The 20475-nt window shown below is 39.2% G+C and overlaps 1 protein-coding gene across 1 annotated transcript in view; it reads right to left on the reverse strand.

Annotated features, from left to right (window-relative positions):
- znf827 (zinc finger protein 827) overlaps window positions 1-18636 on the reverse strand; it is a 70929-nt gene extending 52293 nt beyond the window's left edge. The window contains exon 1 of the mRNA XM_023957617.1: window positions 18310-18636. Coding sequence (XP_023813385.1) covers window positions 18310-18352 — 43 coding nt within the window. The 5' untranslated portion in view covers window positions 18353-18636. The remainder of the gene's footprint in view (window positions 1-18309) is intronic.
- Window positions 18637-20475: the final 1839 nt, after the last annotated feature.

Here is a 20475-nt window from a genome sequence, read left to right on the forward strand (position 1 = left end):
TCATTGGAACGCATTGATAAGTGAAAGAAAATATTGTTGTTTTAAGGGCATATACCCACCAAATACTCTTTTTATGCAAAGACTGCAAAATATTGCATTTCCCTGCTAGGCTAGAAGAACTGGCCATCACATGTTAAGGGGCTAGGGAAGTTTGTTTATCATAAAAGAAAAGAAGTTGTTTGGGACAAACTATTTAGAAAAGAAGGGAGTTGGATAAACAAAGATCATCCTTCTCCACTGTTAATATTTGGGAAAATTAATCAATTTCAGTACTTTGAATGTTTGTATTTTATCAAATGTTGAACTCATTAAAACATTTATTTGACAAAATGCCATTTCTTAAAGAGATTCAGAAGAACCAGAGAATTCAGTCGTGTTGCCACAGTTCCTTCTTTACTTGCACATGTTCAGCATACAGTTTTCTTAATAGAAAGTTACTCTTCAAGGTCTAAACAACTGAGAACAGGGAACCTACAAACGATGACACCAAAAACCTGTGAAACGTATTTAATAGAAAGTGTTGAAAGAGCAACAATGAGCTTTAGCAGGATTTTGAAAAAAGGTCATTAAATTCAGATGAATTTGTTTTAGTCGTTTGCTTTTATTTTACTGTACAATCAGAAAATTTAGAGAATAGCATTATAACGCATCTGTAAAGGACAGTATTCTTCCTGCTTGCTGCTGTATTTAACGTTAAACTCTTAACCTTTCCTTTAAGTAACTTTAGCTGTACAAAAAAAATAATTAAAGATGGCCTCTTAGGATTACTAGATACAAAATCATGTGTTCTTTTTAGAAGTTACAAGCTAGCAAATAACTGCAATAACAATCATAAATGGAAGTTTTGTGAGCGTTTTCTGGTCAAACGAAAGATAATTGACTTATTTGAATAGTTGTTTTTTAATGCATCTTTTGGTCTTACTGGAAAAAAAATGATCAGTTAATATTGCTTGTTTAGTAAACTACTCAGTTTGTAAAGAAATTGGGCACAGTGATAGTCTTTATTTGGATAGGTCTCTATTTGGGCACTCCAGGCGAGTCTGTCTGGAAGTCATCACTAGCAATGATGTTTCTTTCATCAATATTGAAAACAGATACTTTTTTTAATACTTAAAAAAAATAGCACTGTTGCTAACAACACCGGATGCCCTTCCTGACGCAACCCTGTATTTTTTCTGGGCTGGGGACTGGCACAGGGGGTCCAAACTTACACAGCTAGGTAGTAGTGTGAAGGGTCTTGCCAAAGGACCCACACTGGATGACTGGGAGTCAAACCTTGATTTTCTGTGTGCCAGTCCTGCACTTAACCAACTTAGCTATCCAGCTGTTTATAGCTTTCATTTGTAAAGCAAAATATATATATATCAAAAATATCAGAAATTGTAAAACACATTTATTGTTTCATCAGAAGCTATTTTCTCTAAGCTTAATTTTGTATGACATAAAAGGAAAAAATTTACAATAAAATAGAAAGCTGTTATTTTTTCAACACAAAATAATGGTTCTGTTTTTTAAATAACCATAAATCACTTTAAAAAATGTCAACAACTTTCCATTCAAAACATTTTAAAGCAAATTTCCCTGAACATGATGGCAGATGGCAAATAAATGGTGTTCTTTGTGATCTTGGTTTGAGTCCAAATTTTAGTCAGCTGGATTCACTAAAAGTACCATTCCAAAAGCACCCATAGTTGGGTTTCTTTACCTTTTTATGGGGAACACAGAGTAGAGAGGCAATTTTGCATAAAAAGCTCCCATCACAAAGGATGTTCTAAATTGTTCCAGTTATAATGCGTATAATGGATTTTGCAACAAAACATGAAAGCAAATGTAGAGATGCACAGAGCGCATCTGTGGCCACAAGGTGGTACCAAATAATCTGCCTGAGCTGCGCTGATGCTCTCAAGGTGAAAGTTCAGAGTGGAGGGCAGAGCTGCAGCTCCAAGAATATCAACGTGGCAAAAGTGAAACAAGATAAGAAAATTAAAAAGTATAATTAAGGCATATCAATAATTATCTGATTTCTAACACAACACACTTTTTTCATAACTCAGACTTCTGATGTTGATAAAAAACAAATTTTAGAAAATAACTTTTGGCTTTTAAAAGAAAACTCATCCTTTAAAGATAGTTATTTGTTAATAAAACAACAACTATGCTTGTTATTTGTTAAACTAGTGTGAGATGGTGTTGAGATTCATTTTGGATGACAAAGAGCAAAGGCTCTGAACTAAGCATTTCCCAAACTCACTTCAGCAGAACCATTTCTTTAAACAAACTAAAAGCACACATGAAGTCCTTTAATTTGGATAAAATACAAACGGGCAATGAGGTGAATGCTGGTGAAAAGTCTTTTTCAATTACAAATAACTGGTTTAGAATAATTACAAAAAGATTAACACTTCACAAGGTTTATAATTTACATTTTGTAAACCAGTGTATGTGGTAACAATCTTTAGAAATGTTTGCAAAATGAAGCTAAACTTAAGAGTCAAAAGGTGAAGGGGAAAATTGTAAGTTTGCTTTTTCAAAAGACGCTAATGTAAAGTCTAAGGGTTGTAAGGTTTTTTTGAATTTCATGGAAACTTCGACAATTTAGTTAAATCCAATGAAGCACATATGTATCAGATTCTGCTTTTGGAAACCGAATACATATAAAAACATGCAGAACATTTTAAATTATCCCGCATAAAAGGAATAAGCTTCAGTAAATGCAACAGATTTTTATCTTAAAAAATGCTGGTGTCCAGTTATTGTTCCACATTAGTCCCCTGGGATCATGTTGTTGGATGTTTTCTACAGATTGCCATTGTAAAAGGGTTCGTTGACCCTAATTCATAAACATAAATGGTTTTATAATACAGCTAGCACAGCACTAACATGTTTTTTTCTTTATATTTACAAATGTATTATAGAGGATTGTTGAATTTTAAAAACAACTATGATTTAGCCCAACTGGTAAACCAAATAGTTTATACAGATTTTCTTGCTGGCTCACAAGATTCTACAAATTTACGGAGATATGGATGCTGCTCTATTTTTCTGAAAAAGATGGCCTACGTCCTTAACACAGTGTAAAGGAAATCCGCTATCACTGTGCTGCATACTTTTCAGCCATTCTGAAGCTCCTCATAGAAGACGTGTTTCTATGGAGGACAGTGCGAGAGTAGGAGGGTGGAAAGTGGGTGTGTACAGCCTTCATGTATTGTTTGTAAATCAACCAGCTGGCAAAAAGGGACACTAGGCTCTAAACCAGCCACAAACGCCAGGAATATACAGTAAGGGTCCAATGAGAGTTGGGGCAAAGACAGTTCTGTACATGCACTTGTGTATTTAAATGGAGCGTGTACCAGTGCAGAACAGACAGCATCTATTAGAGGCACTCAGAAAGAACAGCAGGGAAGAGGATCGGATGAGGGAGAAGGACCAAACGCAGAGGAGAAAAAAAACTCAAAATGATGGGTGTATTTTGTAACAGAGGTATTTCTTTGGCAAAAGCACTGAGGGCGGTGCTGGCTCAGCCTGATTTCAGTCTGTCAATTATGACAGGGACAATAACCAAAGATGGGTCCTGGTCCCTTCCCCAGGAAAAGAGAAGCAGTTTATGCTATTACATAAAAAAAAGAAGAAGAAAAAAGGAAATGAGATAGAAAGAAGAAGAAACTCAGCAGCACAGCAGGAAATGCTCACCGCTAACCTAATTGACATGCAGGTCCAGGGAGAATGGTGGAAGAGCTTATTCCATTTCCAATCTCCATGTTAAATAGTAGCTGGGACAGCTGATGGGAATGAGAGGCAGTAGGCACATTTGGACCAAACAAGGTTCTCTGAGGTTTATGGGCTCTGTGTTTCCACAATGCACAAAGCGGATGCAACCACCAGCTCCACGTAAAGAGATAAGGGATTTCCACATCTGCTTAGATAAACAAATTAAATTTAGCTTTGAAATTTCAATTTCAATTAAATTTCAATTAAACTCCTGTTTTGTTTATATTTCTAGAAACTTACTTGTAGACGAGCTCATAGTTAAGTTTCTTAGAACAATCAATAAACCTCCAATCTTTGTGGAAAGACAGGTCTACTTTAAAACACACTTGCCTGCAGTTTCTTCTGTGCAAACACAAAAAACAGGCATGAAACATTCTCCAAAAGTTGTAGGAACAAAGAAAAGAGTTCCTTCTCCTCAACTGGGACTTTTATCACTCCTATGCTGACCTTACCCTCTCATCTAAACCAATACCTATTTCCCTGCTTTCATGGAATAAAAAGAAGACTGGCAATTTAAATCTTAACCAGGAATTTACTACGTTTTATGAGCCATGCATGGAGCTATTTACTCAGTGAAGAATGTGCACTGCAACCAACCCTCACAGGTTTATGTGGTTCTGTCATAACTAGGTTGTGACCTGAGGCTGCTGTATTCAAAGCCATCCTTCACCCACTGAGTCTGTTCTGTGGCATAATGATTGCTATGACAACCATCACTTAAAGCCACGGGTAGGTGGAGAAGAGATGTCAGCTTCTTGTCTTCTCTTCTGATGATCTCATTTCAGGCTGGCAGGTACAGCAAGGTCAAAACACTGACAATGGAAAAGCGACTGCATGCTACAAGCAAACGGCAAAGCAGACTTTCCAAACAATTACACAGCCGTATCAACACATAAATGCTGTCAAAATCAATGAAGAGGGCAGTTTAATAAGTAAAAGGCAAGTGGACAAAACTTTGAGAAGAGCAGGGTCAGGGAGGATCAAAGAAGACCAGAAATAAACAGCAACAGTAGAAAAAGCTTGGCATGTGTAGGAAGCAGTGGCTACTCCTGGCCAATGAGATTGATTGGTAGTGCGTGCCAAATTGAGGTTTTGCATTGTTTTTTTCTGGGAGGATTGAAAATCATCTGACAAACCTTTTTGGGGGGGGAAATACACCTGCTGCTGACCACTCCCCTGCAGAGTTTAAGAGATTAACAGCTTTCAGATTGACAGCAATCTGAACCAGCATGGCCTCCATTCACAACAATTGTTGGTGAAAGAAGGAACTGACAAATGCAGTATATTTCATTTATTTCTTTATACAACTATTCAACAGCTTCATATATGCATTCCTTCATTGATTTAGTCCTCCGGGGCCTACACTTTCAATATGTCCTATCCATACTATTTGGCTTTAAAGAGATCGTCACCAAGACATATCCAGTGTGTCGCTTAATCTAATAAAAATTAAAAAGATTAAATCGAGTCCTTGGTAAACAATAATGCCAAAAAGAAATCTGTCTTTTCAAGAACCAACAACAACCCCAATGTAAAAACGAGGGCACAGTCTATATAGAGCACGGAATTAGTCAAGATGCTCACCTGTATCTTAGGCATCATAAATAACATCACAATCCACAGACAATAGCTTCTTTGGAGATGACATCACATCAATGATTTTAACTTCCCAGGATTTTTTGTCCTGCTGCCAAACGCTTCCACTCCCCTTTTAGAGGTGATATATTGTTTCCCTAGAGAGCTGTCACTGCCTTATAGCCCTACAATGCTGTGTCTGTAGCAGCCCCCATATCTTCGCTATACTTTTAATCTCTCAACTGAGCTGATCATGGGTCCCTAAAAGCTCCAGATGGGGTGTTGTTTGGCCAGCTAGTTGAGGACATTAGCCCCTGCTTTGCTCTTGACTGCCTAAATGTGCAATGTGGAAACACTTTTACACTGTAAGGAGAGATGGGGGGGTTGGAAGCCTGGCGAGTGCACTAAAGGCTAACAGAAGCCAGGCTGTGATTCAGAAGGGAATGTGTGTGCATGTGTGTATAAGAGGCCTCTTGCCCTCCTCTACCCACACAGGAAGTGAGGTCATCTCCTAACACTGTACTGTGCAGTGTGTTCAGCAAGGGCCGTGAAGATCAACGTGTTGGCCAGCCTCCTAGCAATTACACACACACTGACGACCTACATTAAATTAGAATGTTTCAGAAGTATCTTATTGAACAGTCAATGTTTAATACACTAAAGTGGTGTATTTGTGTGAAGGCTAAAAAAACAAAAACAGTTTAAAAAGATTAATAAATAAATGTAGATTTCATCTTGTGCCAAAATTCTCCCAATTTCAAGCGGTACTTAATGGTGTTCAACGTGCTTAGGAATTGGTTCCCAAGAGATGCTATTTCATTTTGGATTTTTTTTTTAAAGTTCTTCATCTTAATGTAATTTTGTGTCTTTTTAGGAGTGATACGTGATACAGAAGCAAACAATAAATCACATCCCTGTTTAAAGCAGGCGTCTGGCACGACCGGCCTGCTTCAGCTCCCCAGACCACTACCTCCTCCGCTGCCGCCTCCTCCACTCTTCTCATGCTCACCATCCCTCATGCCTGTTAAAGGCTTGTCCTACAGGGCCTGGATGCACTTGTGTGGTACAACAACAGAGAAACCGCCCAAAGCTCTTAACAGCTCTTCCTCTCCATTTCCTCCCTCTCTCCATCTCCACTGCTACTACCACCAGTTCCTCTCTCCCTCACTGCTCTGTCTTTCCCAGCTGCACCGGCGAGCTGTTCCGTATGAACTGCTGCCAGCTGAAAGCCTGCTACTCCTGTGAGATTGCTATTACTCAGTGCAAGCAGGGCTCTGTGTAGCCAAAGGGCTGCTCTCTGAGCTGTAGATCTCCATGTTGTGACTTGTCAACACAGGAAAAAATCGTTAACGAGACAGAGGCACTTCCATTCCACACAGGACGGGTTCTGAATGTGACCAAACATTCAGGCAGTTACAGTACTGGAGGTTTTAGGGTGACTTCTGATGTCCGACTTTGTATTGCAAAGGAGTTGATGCTCAAGTGAGGGGACATGTTGACTTTTAGGGCTCTGGAGATGCCAGCACACTGCTAGTACGTTGAATATTTGAAAAAACAAGAAGTCAAATCTCTGCATTACTACTAATAAATGCAGCCATTGCATAAAAAGTTTCAAGAAAGTACAGAGAGCATTTCAGATAGAAACAAATTTAGGTTTTCTTACTTGTTAATAAACATATGAACAATTTCAAACCACCTCTAACAAAAAAAAAATATTTGAGCTGTTAAGTGTTCAAACAACCTTTGTTTTGGTGAGCTAAAGTTAAGAAATTCTAAAATTTATAATATATACATAGGTACAACAAATAGCATCATGGGAAAAATGTAAGATTAACACTGCAGAGATCTTTTGCTAAACTCGGACGCGATTTGTCCGTCAAGTTTCAATGTTAATTCACTTTACAGACACGATCTGAGGTCCTGTCGCGTGATAAGGGCGTCGGGCTCTGCGAGGTTGACACAGCACGTCAACCAATCAGGGACTCAGCTTTGGGCACATGACATTTTCAGTGATTCGATCAAAGGATGGAAAGAAAAGATCTAATATGGCTACTCATGGTGGTGATTTTCGTCCAGAACTTCCATCTATTTTCTTTCTTGCCAGATACTTCCCCTGTTACTGTTGGGCAAAGGCGGGATACACCCTGGACAGGTCGCAGGCCTGTCACAGAGCCCATGGCGCTGGCGCAATCGAGCCTGTTACGCTAGCCAGCCGCCAGGTGGACAACATGGCGAGCTGCGCTGCCCTGGGTCCGGCAGAGCTAGCAGCCAACTGCCGGCGGTGCTCGCTATGCTGGCCCGCCGGCAGTTGGCTGCCTGGCAGATGGAGAGCCGCCGCAGGTGCTGTCGTAGCGGACCCTGGGTCACAGATAGATGGAAGTAACGTTTAAAACGGCCGTAACCCAGGCGTAGCTCCTGCTGCAGGAGGGAAGTACACTGTGCCGGGAGAGACTGAAGGATCTGGTGAACCCAAAAACAGTGACGTCCTTGCCGGTGCCTCTATAGAGCTCTCCAAAACACATAAACCCAAGCTACTCCCTCAACATCATCCATGTTTTCCATGATGTGGCAACAAATAAAGTCCAGAAAAATGTTGGCTGTTGCTCTGTGGCTGGGAAGTCAAGGGGATCGGCGTCGGGCAGTAAAATTGACGCGCATCAAAAGAGAGGCTGCAGGCGCAACTTTTACGAGTGAATCGTGTCTGGTGTGAATGCAGCATAAATATTTGACATCAATGACCATTTGTTGAGTTAAAGTTAAGATCAATGCGTAAAAAGCAGACTTAACTGGATGGAAATGATATGTTGCTTACATACAGTAACATCTAGTACTTCTCTGAAGCCATACTTAATGCTATAAATTTGATGATATGCAGGTGCTTCATGCTCCTTTGCACATCCCGAAGTTACAATGGCCGTTAATTATCTCTTGAATTAATTCTGTTTAGACATAAAGCTGCCAGGTTCAAACTTAAATTTAGGCCAATTAAGGGTTTTTTTTCTCCTTACCATCATATCTGATGACAAGTTGCACATTTAATTTTAAAGCTGTCATTAATTTTCAATGTTAATGGTCAAAATATATGCTAATTAATTTACCACAACTTTCCATGATTATCAAAACCAATAAAAAAGGAGCCCTTTAACTTGATCCTTACGTTTCACAGACGAGTTCATCACAGCGAGGCCGGTTGTATAGAATTTTATAATAATCTTAGCCTTGTCCACAGGCCTCCTGACAACTACTAAATGCTTCTGGCAGACGTGCAGCAATTCCATCAGTGCATCTGTCCTTGCATAGTTTATGCTCTATGCTGTTGCTGCACTTTATGACAATTCCATAAGGTTCCTAACTGAGTTTGCAAATGCCCTTTTTTTATCAAAGTTTTGCAACCAACAATGCATATAATAGAAGATAGAAAAACCGTATAATTGGGTAAACAAAATATAAGCTATGTTTGCAGTAAGCTAATATTCTCAGAAATGGTGTCACTTTAAACAGACTTTAATCATTCCCTACTAAAAGAAAGTCTGTTGACTTTAGAGGCCCAAAAATGTAATTTTAACTGCACACAGGCACTGTAGACACCAGTCCCTGTATTTTGATGACACATTATTAATAGCTGTCAGTCACAAGACGTGACTAAAAAGAAAAACAATGCTCCAACACGGCTGCATACAGTGCACTTTCTGCCAGAGAACGGCAAAAGCTGATACGCTGTTTCGGCGCTTTTGTTCTTCCTCTCAAAAATAAAAGTAAAAAAGACACAAGAAAAAACGTTTTTTGTTCTTTTGAACTAGTTACAAGACCTGTGGAACTATTCCAATATCTTCAAACAGCCATGGTCCATCCAGAGTTCCATTACTGACAGTTCTCAAAATAAAAGTTCACAAAAATGATTGCTTTTTTTTGTCTAAATAGTTTAATGTTCATTCTAAAATAAAATGTAAGAGGTACTCCTTAACTGTAGTTGTTAAACACATACCACCAATTTCAGGACCATTGTAGCCAAGATCGTAGATACATTTTTTTTTTAAATTACATAAAATTACAGGAGCTGATTTCTCTTCTTTTAGGTAAGCAACTCCTTCATTTTGAAAGGAGACCCCACCAACTGACTGTTTTTACATCTTTGTTTACATGGTTTTAGTACATTGCAATAGTAAAAATCCAAAAATTATATCATTATGATGATAAAATTGTCAGACAAGATATGTAAAATAGGCTTTATTTGAGCTTATTACCAGCAAATACAAGTGTATTGTGATAACCTGCCAACTCACTCCAGGCATATCCTCCAGTTTAATCGCAGAAATCGACAACCACTTTCTCTCTAAAGTGTTTTTTTTTGTCTCAGACAAAATGTAATCTAACAAAGTCTTGCCCTGACTGCTCTAAAATGAGAGCATTCAATGTGATTTCAACAATATTTTTTTCAAGTAAGGGAATTTTAACCTTCATGACTTGCCATGGGACAAGTGTCGTTTTCTGGCCTCCAGAGGGCGTTGCCTTTAGACTGCTGCATTACTTGATCAACTAAAAACCTCTCGTTCAAGTTCCATATTTTGCAAAATAACCTTTAGAAATCAAAATATTTACAATTTACTAGTGCTCTTGGGTAAAATTTGAAACACGTCAGCAACAGTTGCTGCAAAAGGCAGCTACAGTAAACGATTACAGGATTGTGTGAAACTGTTTATCAAGAAAGATTGATTGAATAATGAAAATGTATGCACTTTATTATTCTTTATAATTTAATGTGGTTAGTGCTGAGTCATTTTTTCTGACACAGATACAGTGAAAAACTGGGTTTTGTAAAGCAATAACAACTCTAAACAGAATGGAAAGAATGGCCGGTTGGATGTAGAGAGGGCCTTATCAATGAACTCTTTGAGCTTCTTTTTTCTCAGACAGTCAGTCTTACAGTAATAATAAATTGGCCTGGTCACATTTTTTTTAAACCTAAATTGTAAAAACATTTATCCCACTGCAATTTACGGCTCTGAAAAACTGTTTAAAAAATAGATTTTTCCAGCAAAACCATTATTTTCTTCAACTATAAGGAACCTGGAAGGCTGAAATGAAAACACTTTAAACTTCCCAGTTTCTATACCAAGTTTAATATAGTACATCATCATTCAAAAATACAAATTGGCTTAAATCGTTATAATGTTCATTTTTACGACACAACTGTTACCCTGTTCTCTACATCTTGTGTTTCTCTCATGCTTTATAGGTTGTTGCCCCCTGCAACCACTCTCCCAAATGTTTGATTTGTTTTTGCTTATTTTTTTTATCTCTTGACATATATTTATACAAATATACATCAAACCACTTCAGCTCCAAAATTTTCCAACTTCAACATCTACATGAAAGCAAAAACATTATGGATTTTTTTTATAGCTGAAAATAAATTCAGGTGTCAAGGGTTACATTTGACAAATTAGTACATATTCTTTGAGCTAGTTTGGTGAACATTGATGCAAAAGTTAAACAAAGACCTAAGTTGTTGTTTTTTTTAATTTAAGCACAGACTAAAAATGAATCCCACTTAGAAGATTGACCAAAGAATATTTACCATCAAGGGTTAAAGTGTGCTTTTCTATTAATAAGACTGCAACTCCTTGATGTTATTCAAACATACAATTAACCACTACATATTCATAGTGGTTAATATACATAACAAAATAATAAAGAAGTTAGAGAGAGAGACATTTATTTTGGTTATGTTAAACACACAAACTTATCATTCATTCATTCATCTTCTTCCGGTTTGGGGTAACGGGGCTGCCGGAGCCTATCCTGGCCCCTTATGGGCAAAGGCAGGGACCACCCTGGACAGGTTGCCAGTCTTTTGCACGGTCACACATATCACACACCCAGGCACACTCACATTCACACCTATGGACAATTTGGAGTGACCAATTAACTATGAAGTATGTTTTTGGATGGTGGGAGGAAGCCGGAGACCCCGGAGAAAACCCACATATGCACGGGGAGAACATGCAAACTCCACACAGAAAGGTCCCCCATTGATGTTCTGTTTCAGGTCCCCCAGCCGGGACTTAAACCGGGAGTCTTCTTGCTGTGAGGCAAGAGCGCTAACCACTGCACCACCGTGCAGCCCCACACAAACTTAAAAAGCTTAAAATGTTAGTGACAAATGAGTTCCAAAATAATTTTCAAAAATATTTTAACAGTAAGGTGAAGATGGTAAGTAATTTTTATGAAGGTTTCCAATGTTAGACAAAGGTTGTGTCCAAACACTTTCACTACTCGCTACTTTGTGCACTATAAAGTCCGTTCCCCATTTTGAACAGCTGACTGAATTTACAATTCCAAAATCCAATGCCCCAGAAATTACCTAGAAGTTTCTGCGAAAAACCAATGTGCATCAATGCTCACTAGACAGGGAAATATAGACCACAATGCATTGCGTTTGAGAAAAATTTTCATGTGAAAAGTGTGTGTTTCGATTTAAACTTATAATATATAATAAATAATATATATATATATATAATATATTATAAAACATCCACTTTTTCTTTATCAGAACACATAGGATTGATAAATAGTAAAATGTTCATACTTATTAGGTTTTTACTGCCCTGCAGTTAAAATCCAACACACAAGACAGCCCTGCACTATATCGTTGTTTAGTGGATAGGGAGCAGGGAGGGAATTCGGACATTGCCAAAGCCTAAAATTATTTTACATACCACTCCAGTCTATATGCTTCACACTTTAAAATAGCACATAAAGGTAAAATTTGTGTCTAAATATGGATCCTTGTCTTTAAGCTATACTACTTTGGTGTAACAACTCCCATAAAAACCAGTCTAACGAACCATTCACTCATTTAAAGTGAAACACAAATGCCAGTTACTAGATTGTGTCTGTTAGATGTATCTGATTGTTCTTGTGGTAAGATAACATTCAAGATAGGGTTGTGCCGATGGACGATATCATCGTCCATCGTGATGGGTGACTGACATCCCGATGGAGAGACCACCATCGTGATGCCACGCCCCCGCCACGTTGCGCGTCGACACCATAAGCCGCGGTTACATGTGCAAAATATCTTGATGGAATCAATGGTCGGATTAGAATCCAACCGTGTAGATGGGCCCAGAAAAATGTTTTCAGAATATACAAACGTTCACTAAGGTCACACTTTCCGTCGGAATAAATCATTCGCACATGCGCAGTAGGGTTTGAAAAACGGAAGGATATAAACTCCGCTGAGCGGCTTTTTTTTCCCCAAACTTTATTGTATGTAACAATTCAATACAAAACAATGTTAAACAGCGCCGAGCGGCTATATACATTGACATGTCAGCTCGGTAATATACGAGACGATCTTCTAAACGTGCTTTTAATAATGTTACGGTTATTATGAAACACCTGTTCGCTCATCATTTGAATTTTAATCCGTGTGGTCAGTGCTTTTTCTGAACGTAGCCAGGATTAGCAGTATGCTAACACGGGCTAACAACATTAGCTTTGGGTGGCGCTGCTTGCTGGCTGCACGTAAACATGTAAGAATAACATCAGCCTTTATTTAGTCGGGACACGACTGGAAACACAAATCCGCGTGATTGTTTGAATGTTTTCTAAGGACTGAGCGACATTTCTGCGTTGAAGCTCAAACCGCTGTGTGTGCTGACGATCCGAGCTGTGCTCAGACACACACTTTTAGACCCGGTTCTGAGTTCGGTTGCTTGTACCCCTAGAGCTGCGGGACGGATCGCAGTCTTAAATCTCCCACACATACCGCTCATGTAACAAAGCACCCCCCCCCCCTTCCCCTCAAACACAAAGCTGTAAATCCGCGCTCCGCCGGTCCACTTCACTAGTGAAGTGCGGGAGCGGACTACTTCTTTTCTATTTTGTTTGTTACTTTTTTTGTTAAAGTCACTTCCCTCAGTTTATACTGGATCATCGCGGATTAGTCATTAGTTGGAAAATAAAATGAAAAAAGCAAAAAAACGAATAGCAGTTATATAAGGACGAAAAATGTAAAAATACCCCCCCCCCCGACGATGTCATCGTCCATCCCGATGGTTGACAGCAAACATCGTCAACGGCCAATTTAGGGGACATCGCCCAACCCTAATTCAAGATGTAAAATACATTTTCCTTGTGCTACGATTTACTCCCGACCTCCAGCTTGTGTAGCCAGGGCTCCAGACTGCGACCAATTGGTAGCATTTTGCGACCAAAATTTGAGAGTGTGCGACTGAATTTTACATCCAGTCGCACATGTGCTCCCAGTAAATTTGTCTCCCCCACCCTCCGTATTTTTTATACATTAAACGTGGAAGGGGCAAGTCAATGCTCAATGAAATGAGCAATGAAATCATCAATGAGACGCGAGCGCACACGCACGCAGAAGGCGAAGCTAAAGCGAGACTTAATGAGAACAGGAATTAGGAGTTGTCCTTAACATTCAATTTAGTTTTAATATGCCTCTCCCCCTAAGTATGATCTGTGATATTACATCTTTTATAATTATTTTAATGTTTTGTAATGGATGTAGCCTTTTTTTAATCAGCTGGTATTTTAAATTGTTATAATTGATCAGTGAACTACAAAAAAACCATCAGGACACATGTCCCATAATGCATTGTTTTGTAGTCTGTAGGGCAGCTTTCAGTCAGTTCAGTACTAAATTTCCAGCTGCGTTCGCTCAGGTTGGGGTCTTGCTTCCGCCCCTTTCTGGTGATATTTTTGTTTTGATTGACAGGTGATGTTGGAGCAAAAACTAAAATATGTCTCACACCAAGTGATCTGTGAAGCGTTGCGTCCATCTGGGTGATCTCAAACACGCTTATTGTCCATCTTGGCTGCACCTATTTGGTGTCGCCAACATGAATTTCCATCCCCTAATGTTTACATACATTTAAGTATTGTTTGTAACTGTGAAATGATCGAAAGGTTACTACGGTAATCACTTTGTTACTAAGCACTTTTTTTTATTCTGAATGTATGGTATTTTGTTTACTATTTGTACTGTCATGACAGCAATGGTGCTGTCAGTTTACCTTGTTGTTGCATCTTCAAAAGTGCAGAATAAAATGTGACACTGAATTTCAAACAGCACATTGTAATTTCTGCATCTATTATTAAAGTATTTATTCGTAATACAGTGGAAATTAGTAGATCTGGTTAGAATGTTGATTTACGGTATGCGCCTCTAGATTTTCTGGTTGTGCCCCTAAAATTTTCAGTTGGGGGCCACAGTGCTCCTAGTGAAAAAAGTTAGTCTGGAGCCCTGGTAGCGTTTGTTTATCTGTTCACCCAACACTACCAGTAACCCTTACCCCTCATCAAGCTTCGGGGGGATATGAGAAGCATGACAGTTGTGTTTTAGAGTAGAGGGGTATGGGGTATGTGTGTTTGTGTGTGTGTGTGTGGGGGGGGGGGTTCTTGGCAGAAGTACCTAAAGACTTTATGCCAAGAGTGAAATGGAAACCTCCTATCATTTTCATTTCCCCGTAATCCAATGTTTTTAAGCCCCAGTCCTACCAAGGTCATTATAATCATAGCAAGTGGATGGTAGCCAGCGACCCACTATTACAGTAAGACGGGGAGCTGTCCAGTTAGTCGGTTATTGACTGACAAAAAAAAAGGAAAGAAATTAGGTCCACAAATGTTGGCATCTCTTCATTGTAAGTATATATAATCAAGAGAAGAGAGCAAAGAATATGAGTGCTCCTCAAACTTTGTGCTCCTTCAACAGATAATCCTGACACTATGAGGTGTTAGGGAGAACTCACTGATTAATATAAACCACAACCACTTGTACCTTCTTGCTTGGACTATAACAAAGAGCACTAGGACTTCCTCACAGACTCAACTTTTCGTCACAAAATCTAAAAAGACAAGAAAGAGAAAATAAGCACTTCAACAATGCCTAGCTTTTAAAAGTAAGTAATACGGCATCAAAATTACTTCAACAATAGTGCGGTGCAAGGTCAAAAAGAATGGCAGTTTTCATTGTGGCACCAAAGGTCATGTTTGCTTGTCAGAATGAAGGCGCCATACTGTAGTGTGACCTCCATAGCCAGATTATGTACCCTCAGACACACAAACACTGACATGCACACACACAGGGGGCTGTGTATTCACTGTGACATGTGCGTGCCATGCTTACACACTTAAAGAATAGTCCCTTTTTAAACAGCCTGTGCTATAGACAATAGCCAAGTGCACACAAGGAAACAAGACCCATATATCTGGGTCCTTGCTAAGATAAAACACCTCAAGCATTAAAGCCAGTGTATTAGCTTGCCCTTTTTCACCACAGATGAAGAGATTTGAAGCTTGATATTGTGCATGCTGGCTGGCACACCACCAGGGTGTTGTTGGCTGCATAATGAAAACACACAGACTGACAGAAGCTGGGAAGAGGTGACACTTCCATCCTAGAGTAAGAAGATCCAAAACAAAGTGAAGAAATCTTCTGACAAATTCATAAATTCCGTGACAGTTTGATAACTGAGAGGGGAAACAACTCCTAAATTCATAAAAGAGAGAAAAGAGCTTTAAACCATGCACACACATGCATAGCCACTCCTATTAAAGAGATTGTGTTCTTCTTACACAATGTTCTTCTTACACATGTTTTATACAGAGTGATAAAACGAAAGGTTAAAGGACATGTTTCAATTGTGTCTTGGATTGTCATTCCTAAACTAGATAATCGATTAGCCCTTTTGGGTTTTTCTTTTTTATTAAGACTGACATAAGCACTTACGGTATTTAAAACACCAGCTGGATTAGTTAAAAAAATTTAAAACCCTTATTAAATCTTAATGTGGGCTCTAACATTTCATTTTTTAAGAATGTGTAATTTGATCATAAAATGCTTTTTTTTACCAGACTCCTTATACTAGCTTAATTGCAAAGTAGTTTTAAAATTATTACTTTTATTTAAAATACAATAATTTAGTGAATAATCACTGCAAATATTTCATTAAGTATAACAAAAAATATTACTTATCATGCACTAAAAACTTGTCTTTTTAATTTAATCTAAAAACTTTTTGCTTCTTTGTATTCTTTTTTTTTTGCTTTTTCAAATTTTATGGATTTTTTTTGATGATTGTAATACACTTTGGAGCTTTAGTACATATATAATTATTAATTTATCCATTCATGGGGGGAAAAAATCCCAGAATGTTAGAAAATCACATGTGCATATCATGTCAAAAAGTGATGTAAAACACATTTACACCTAATAAAATGCCACAGTTTGAAGTTTTTGGCTTTCTGTAATCAGAGAGCCACACATTGTAAAATAAAATTGTAAAAATATTTGCAACTCAAGTTTAAAAGTTGGGATATTGGGAGCAAATATATCAGCACTTTATTTTATCATTTCCTTGAAGGATGCCTTGCAACAGACTGGTGACTCCAGGTTGCACCCTCACTTTGCCCAACGATAACTGGGATAGGCTCCAGCAACCACACATAACCTAAAAGGGATTAAGCAGGTGTGGAAAAAGGCGATGGGATTGCAACACAAAATAGCTTTTTTTTGTTATGAGCACCATGAAAAGAGCATGGATGCATTGCCCCAATTAAAAAAAATAAATAAATAACTTCAATGGGTTATTATTACCATAAATCAAACCTTGCTCATCCACTCAGTTTCTCTACTTCTTATGCAGCACAGATGACCCACTGCCAATCACACACATACAGAGAAACACTAACTACCACTGTGTGTACCTCTGTTATTAACCACTACTTTTTTAAACCAACAAGTTTACCTCAAGTTCATCCAGAGAACCAGCAGAAAATGTCAAAATTAGTAGTGATGCTGACCTCCGGCTGCACCATCATGACATGAGGAGATGCACCAAACCTTGATGGATTCAGTCACTGAGCAGTAAAATCCTTCATTACATTTACATAGCACTGTAACTAACAGAGCTTTTTTCTAAGAATTTAGAGGAAACATTATTAAGATAAGATATTTGTCACTAATAATCATTGTAAGGAATCCTCCAGTGGACGTAGTGTGCCACTGCAGCTTTATCTGGCCCCCATTAAGGCTCAATATCGAGGATATCTAGGGTCAAATGCAGAAAACTAAAGGCAACTTCCCCTTAAATTAAACTGCTCGCGAAGTAAAATAGATGTGTGATGCGGCACTGCGTGACTGAGAGTGGCGTGGTGGAGGAGCTTCAAGTCGTTTCCTTTTTCCAACCGCGTTATTGATCGTAGTCTGTCTGCAATGAATGGCTGCAAAGAGAAGGGGGGAAAAACCCTGAACTTCAGGTGACCGACCATGGCTCTGACATAGCCTTCGTGTAGACTGGGAGGGGTAGAAAAAAAAAACATATTGACACGAAAACGGAGGAGGAGGGGGGCAGAAATATCGCCACACTTTTTCAAAAGTCGACGACAAAACAAGCGCGCACCAATTTCAGCGACTTTGAGCTCAAAAACTGAGGCAAAAGTTGGACGTTTTATAGCCGAGGAAATGAAGTTTGCCCGGGGTTGCTACATAGCGCCATAGCTAACTCGGAGCACTGGGGTATGGGTAGCCTGAGTCTGGCTCGTCTGATCCGCCTGACCCTTCGTTTTATTGCGGCCAGACTCCCAGATCCTCCCCTTTCTACCCGAAAAGCGACCAAGCGGAGGCGAGCACATAAACCGAAAACGCTCGTCCATTAACCGCACACACACAGCCGACACATACGCCAACTGACCGCAACCTTTTACAGAACCGGACCTTTATCGATTATACTCTTATTAAAGCCACGTATCGTTTATCTCCTCGCAGCCTTTGCTAATGTTAACCCATCGCCAACAACATGGCTGCCTCGCTCGGACCTAAAAAGGGAGAAATAACCTACGCCGAGTCTTTTGTCTGTTTCACCTCTATAACCCTAAACTACTGCGCAAAACACACGGAGAGCCCTTAAAATTGAACGAATCGAGTCAACGACTTACGTGAAGGCAGGCGCTTGGGCTGCTCCTGCTTCCTCCTTGGCATTTTCCTCCGTATTTAATCACATTCTCGTCCTTGTTTGGGGATTAGAAGAAAAAAGGTTTTTCCCATTGAGACTGGAGGCGCCAGTGATGGCAGGGACTTGGTCGTGCACCTGGCTTTGCTCGGTTTTTTAAGTGTATTGTTGGGGAATGGGAACACGGGCGGAGGAGGTGCCGCTGTTGTTGTTGCCGTGTCTTGACTATGGCTGCTCTCGGTGCAAGTGTGTCTCCGAGCCCCTAACTAACACTAATGCAGGGATCAAAGGGCAGCAACAGCAGAGCAGACGCGCGCGCGCACAGCCGCAAGCGCGCGCGCGCGCTCACACAGACACACAGTAGCCCGCTAACGCTCTCCCTTACACACGCACACAAACACATTCGCACACACTGTGGCGTGCACGCACATACACTAAAGGAGCTCACCCCCGAGAACAGCGCACGGACAAGGTGCCCCCAAGCTTTCGGGGTATATCGCTAAAAAGAAAACATATCAAAGGATGTTAAGCAGCAACAACAGAACAGAACATATATATATATACACTGTATATATATATGTATGTATATATATATATATATATATATATATATATATATATATATATATATATATATATATATATATATATATATATATATATATATATATATATATATATATATATATATATATATATACACACACACACACACATGATTCATAGTTGTTATTGATGTATTTCGAACGATCTGATTCACTGACCTAGAATCGATCCAGGACATCTTTAGCTAAAAATTCAACCTGTATATCTGTGTTACTCAGAGATAGATACCTATCAGACAAAGTTTTCCAGATTCCTTGTATTTCTCGCAGGATAATCAAGTGTTAAGTAAACATGAGTACAAGTAAACGAGAATTAATGGCAAATCCATTCAGATTTCAGTTTCATAAAGTTCCCCCCACTGCTGTTCTTACAAATAAAAATAATGCAAACGGAACATTTGAAGATTCCACCGCACTGTATGGTCACGTCTTTGCAAAATTCCGTGTTTCCAAACATTGTATTGTAATGATAACTAAATGTTTTTTTGTTCCCATCACGTGTGCTGTCTACTGTGAACTAGTCTGATGCATAACTGAAGCAAATTAAGCAATTTTGCTCATAAGCACTGAAGATGATCATTAGGCAATTTTAACACCATTGTTGTATGTCTGCATTCATTGTGCAACCAACACACGTGGGATTTCGGTTTATTATTTGCACTACTCCCCTGGTAGATCTTCAAAGATATATTTGGTTTTAATTAAGAAAATCACATAAAACATGTAACATAAAAAAAGGAAAAGCAATAACACTACTTCTTCCCAGAGACAATTATCACTGACTTTCTAGGATGTGGTTTTACTCAAGTGTACCTCCCTATAGTCACATGGGACACACACAGGTTTCATACACCTCATTTTGTTGGAAACTATCTACTGAGTCATTTTAATTGTCAATCAAAGGACTTTTTTCCTATTAAAGTATCAAGTTTGTGGAAGTAATGGAATAGAACGGGACGTTTTAAATTCCCTGAAGGAAAAAATATAAAAGTAGGTAACAAAAAATAGGTGTCAGTGTTAGAAATCTTTCCAAAAAAATCCTCTAAACTAATTTAGCCATTTCCATGTAAATTTTGCAAGAGTGAAACTGGCCAGAGCCGAGTCCTCCTCCCCCTGATCTGGGTGTTGGGGCTTTTTCACAGCCCAGGCTGTCCCCCACTCCCTGCTGTTGGACTCCTCCAGGCTGCGTTCTGTTGGCCTGCCGCGTTCTTTCACACCTCGGCCGTGTGTGAGGAGAGCTGTGTCTTCATCCCTCTATCCTTTCATGCTCGAGTCCTCCTCCTGCCATGCCTTCCACCCACCCCCAGTGGAGGCGCAGGAGGCTCGTTACCGTGGCAATTAGTGAAAAGCCCAAATTAGCCCTCTTGGCTGTCCACAGGTGACAAAGACACTTTGCATTTCTGCTAATTAGGAAACAGAACAACATGATTAAATGGGGCCTATCAGGAGAAGAGTGGACAAACATGTTCCACAAATAGCAAAGAGCGATTTATTATTGCATCTCCTGCATGAAATAACTAAGACATCCCTAACAGGCTTTTCAGTAG

The sequence above is a fragment of the Oryzias latipes genome, chromosome 1 (assembly GCF_002234675.1).
Source record: "Oryzias latipes chromosome 1, ASM223467v1".
NCBI lineage: Eukaryota > Metazoa > Chordata > Actinopteri > Beloniformes > Adrianichthyidae > Oryzias > Oryzias latipes.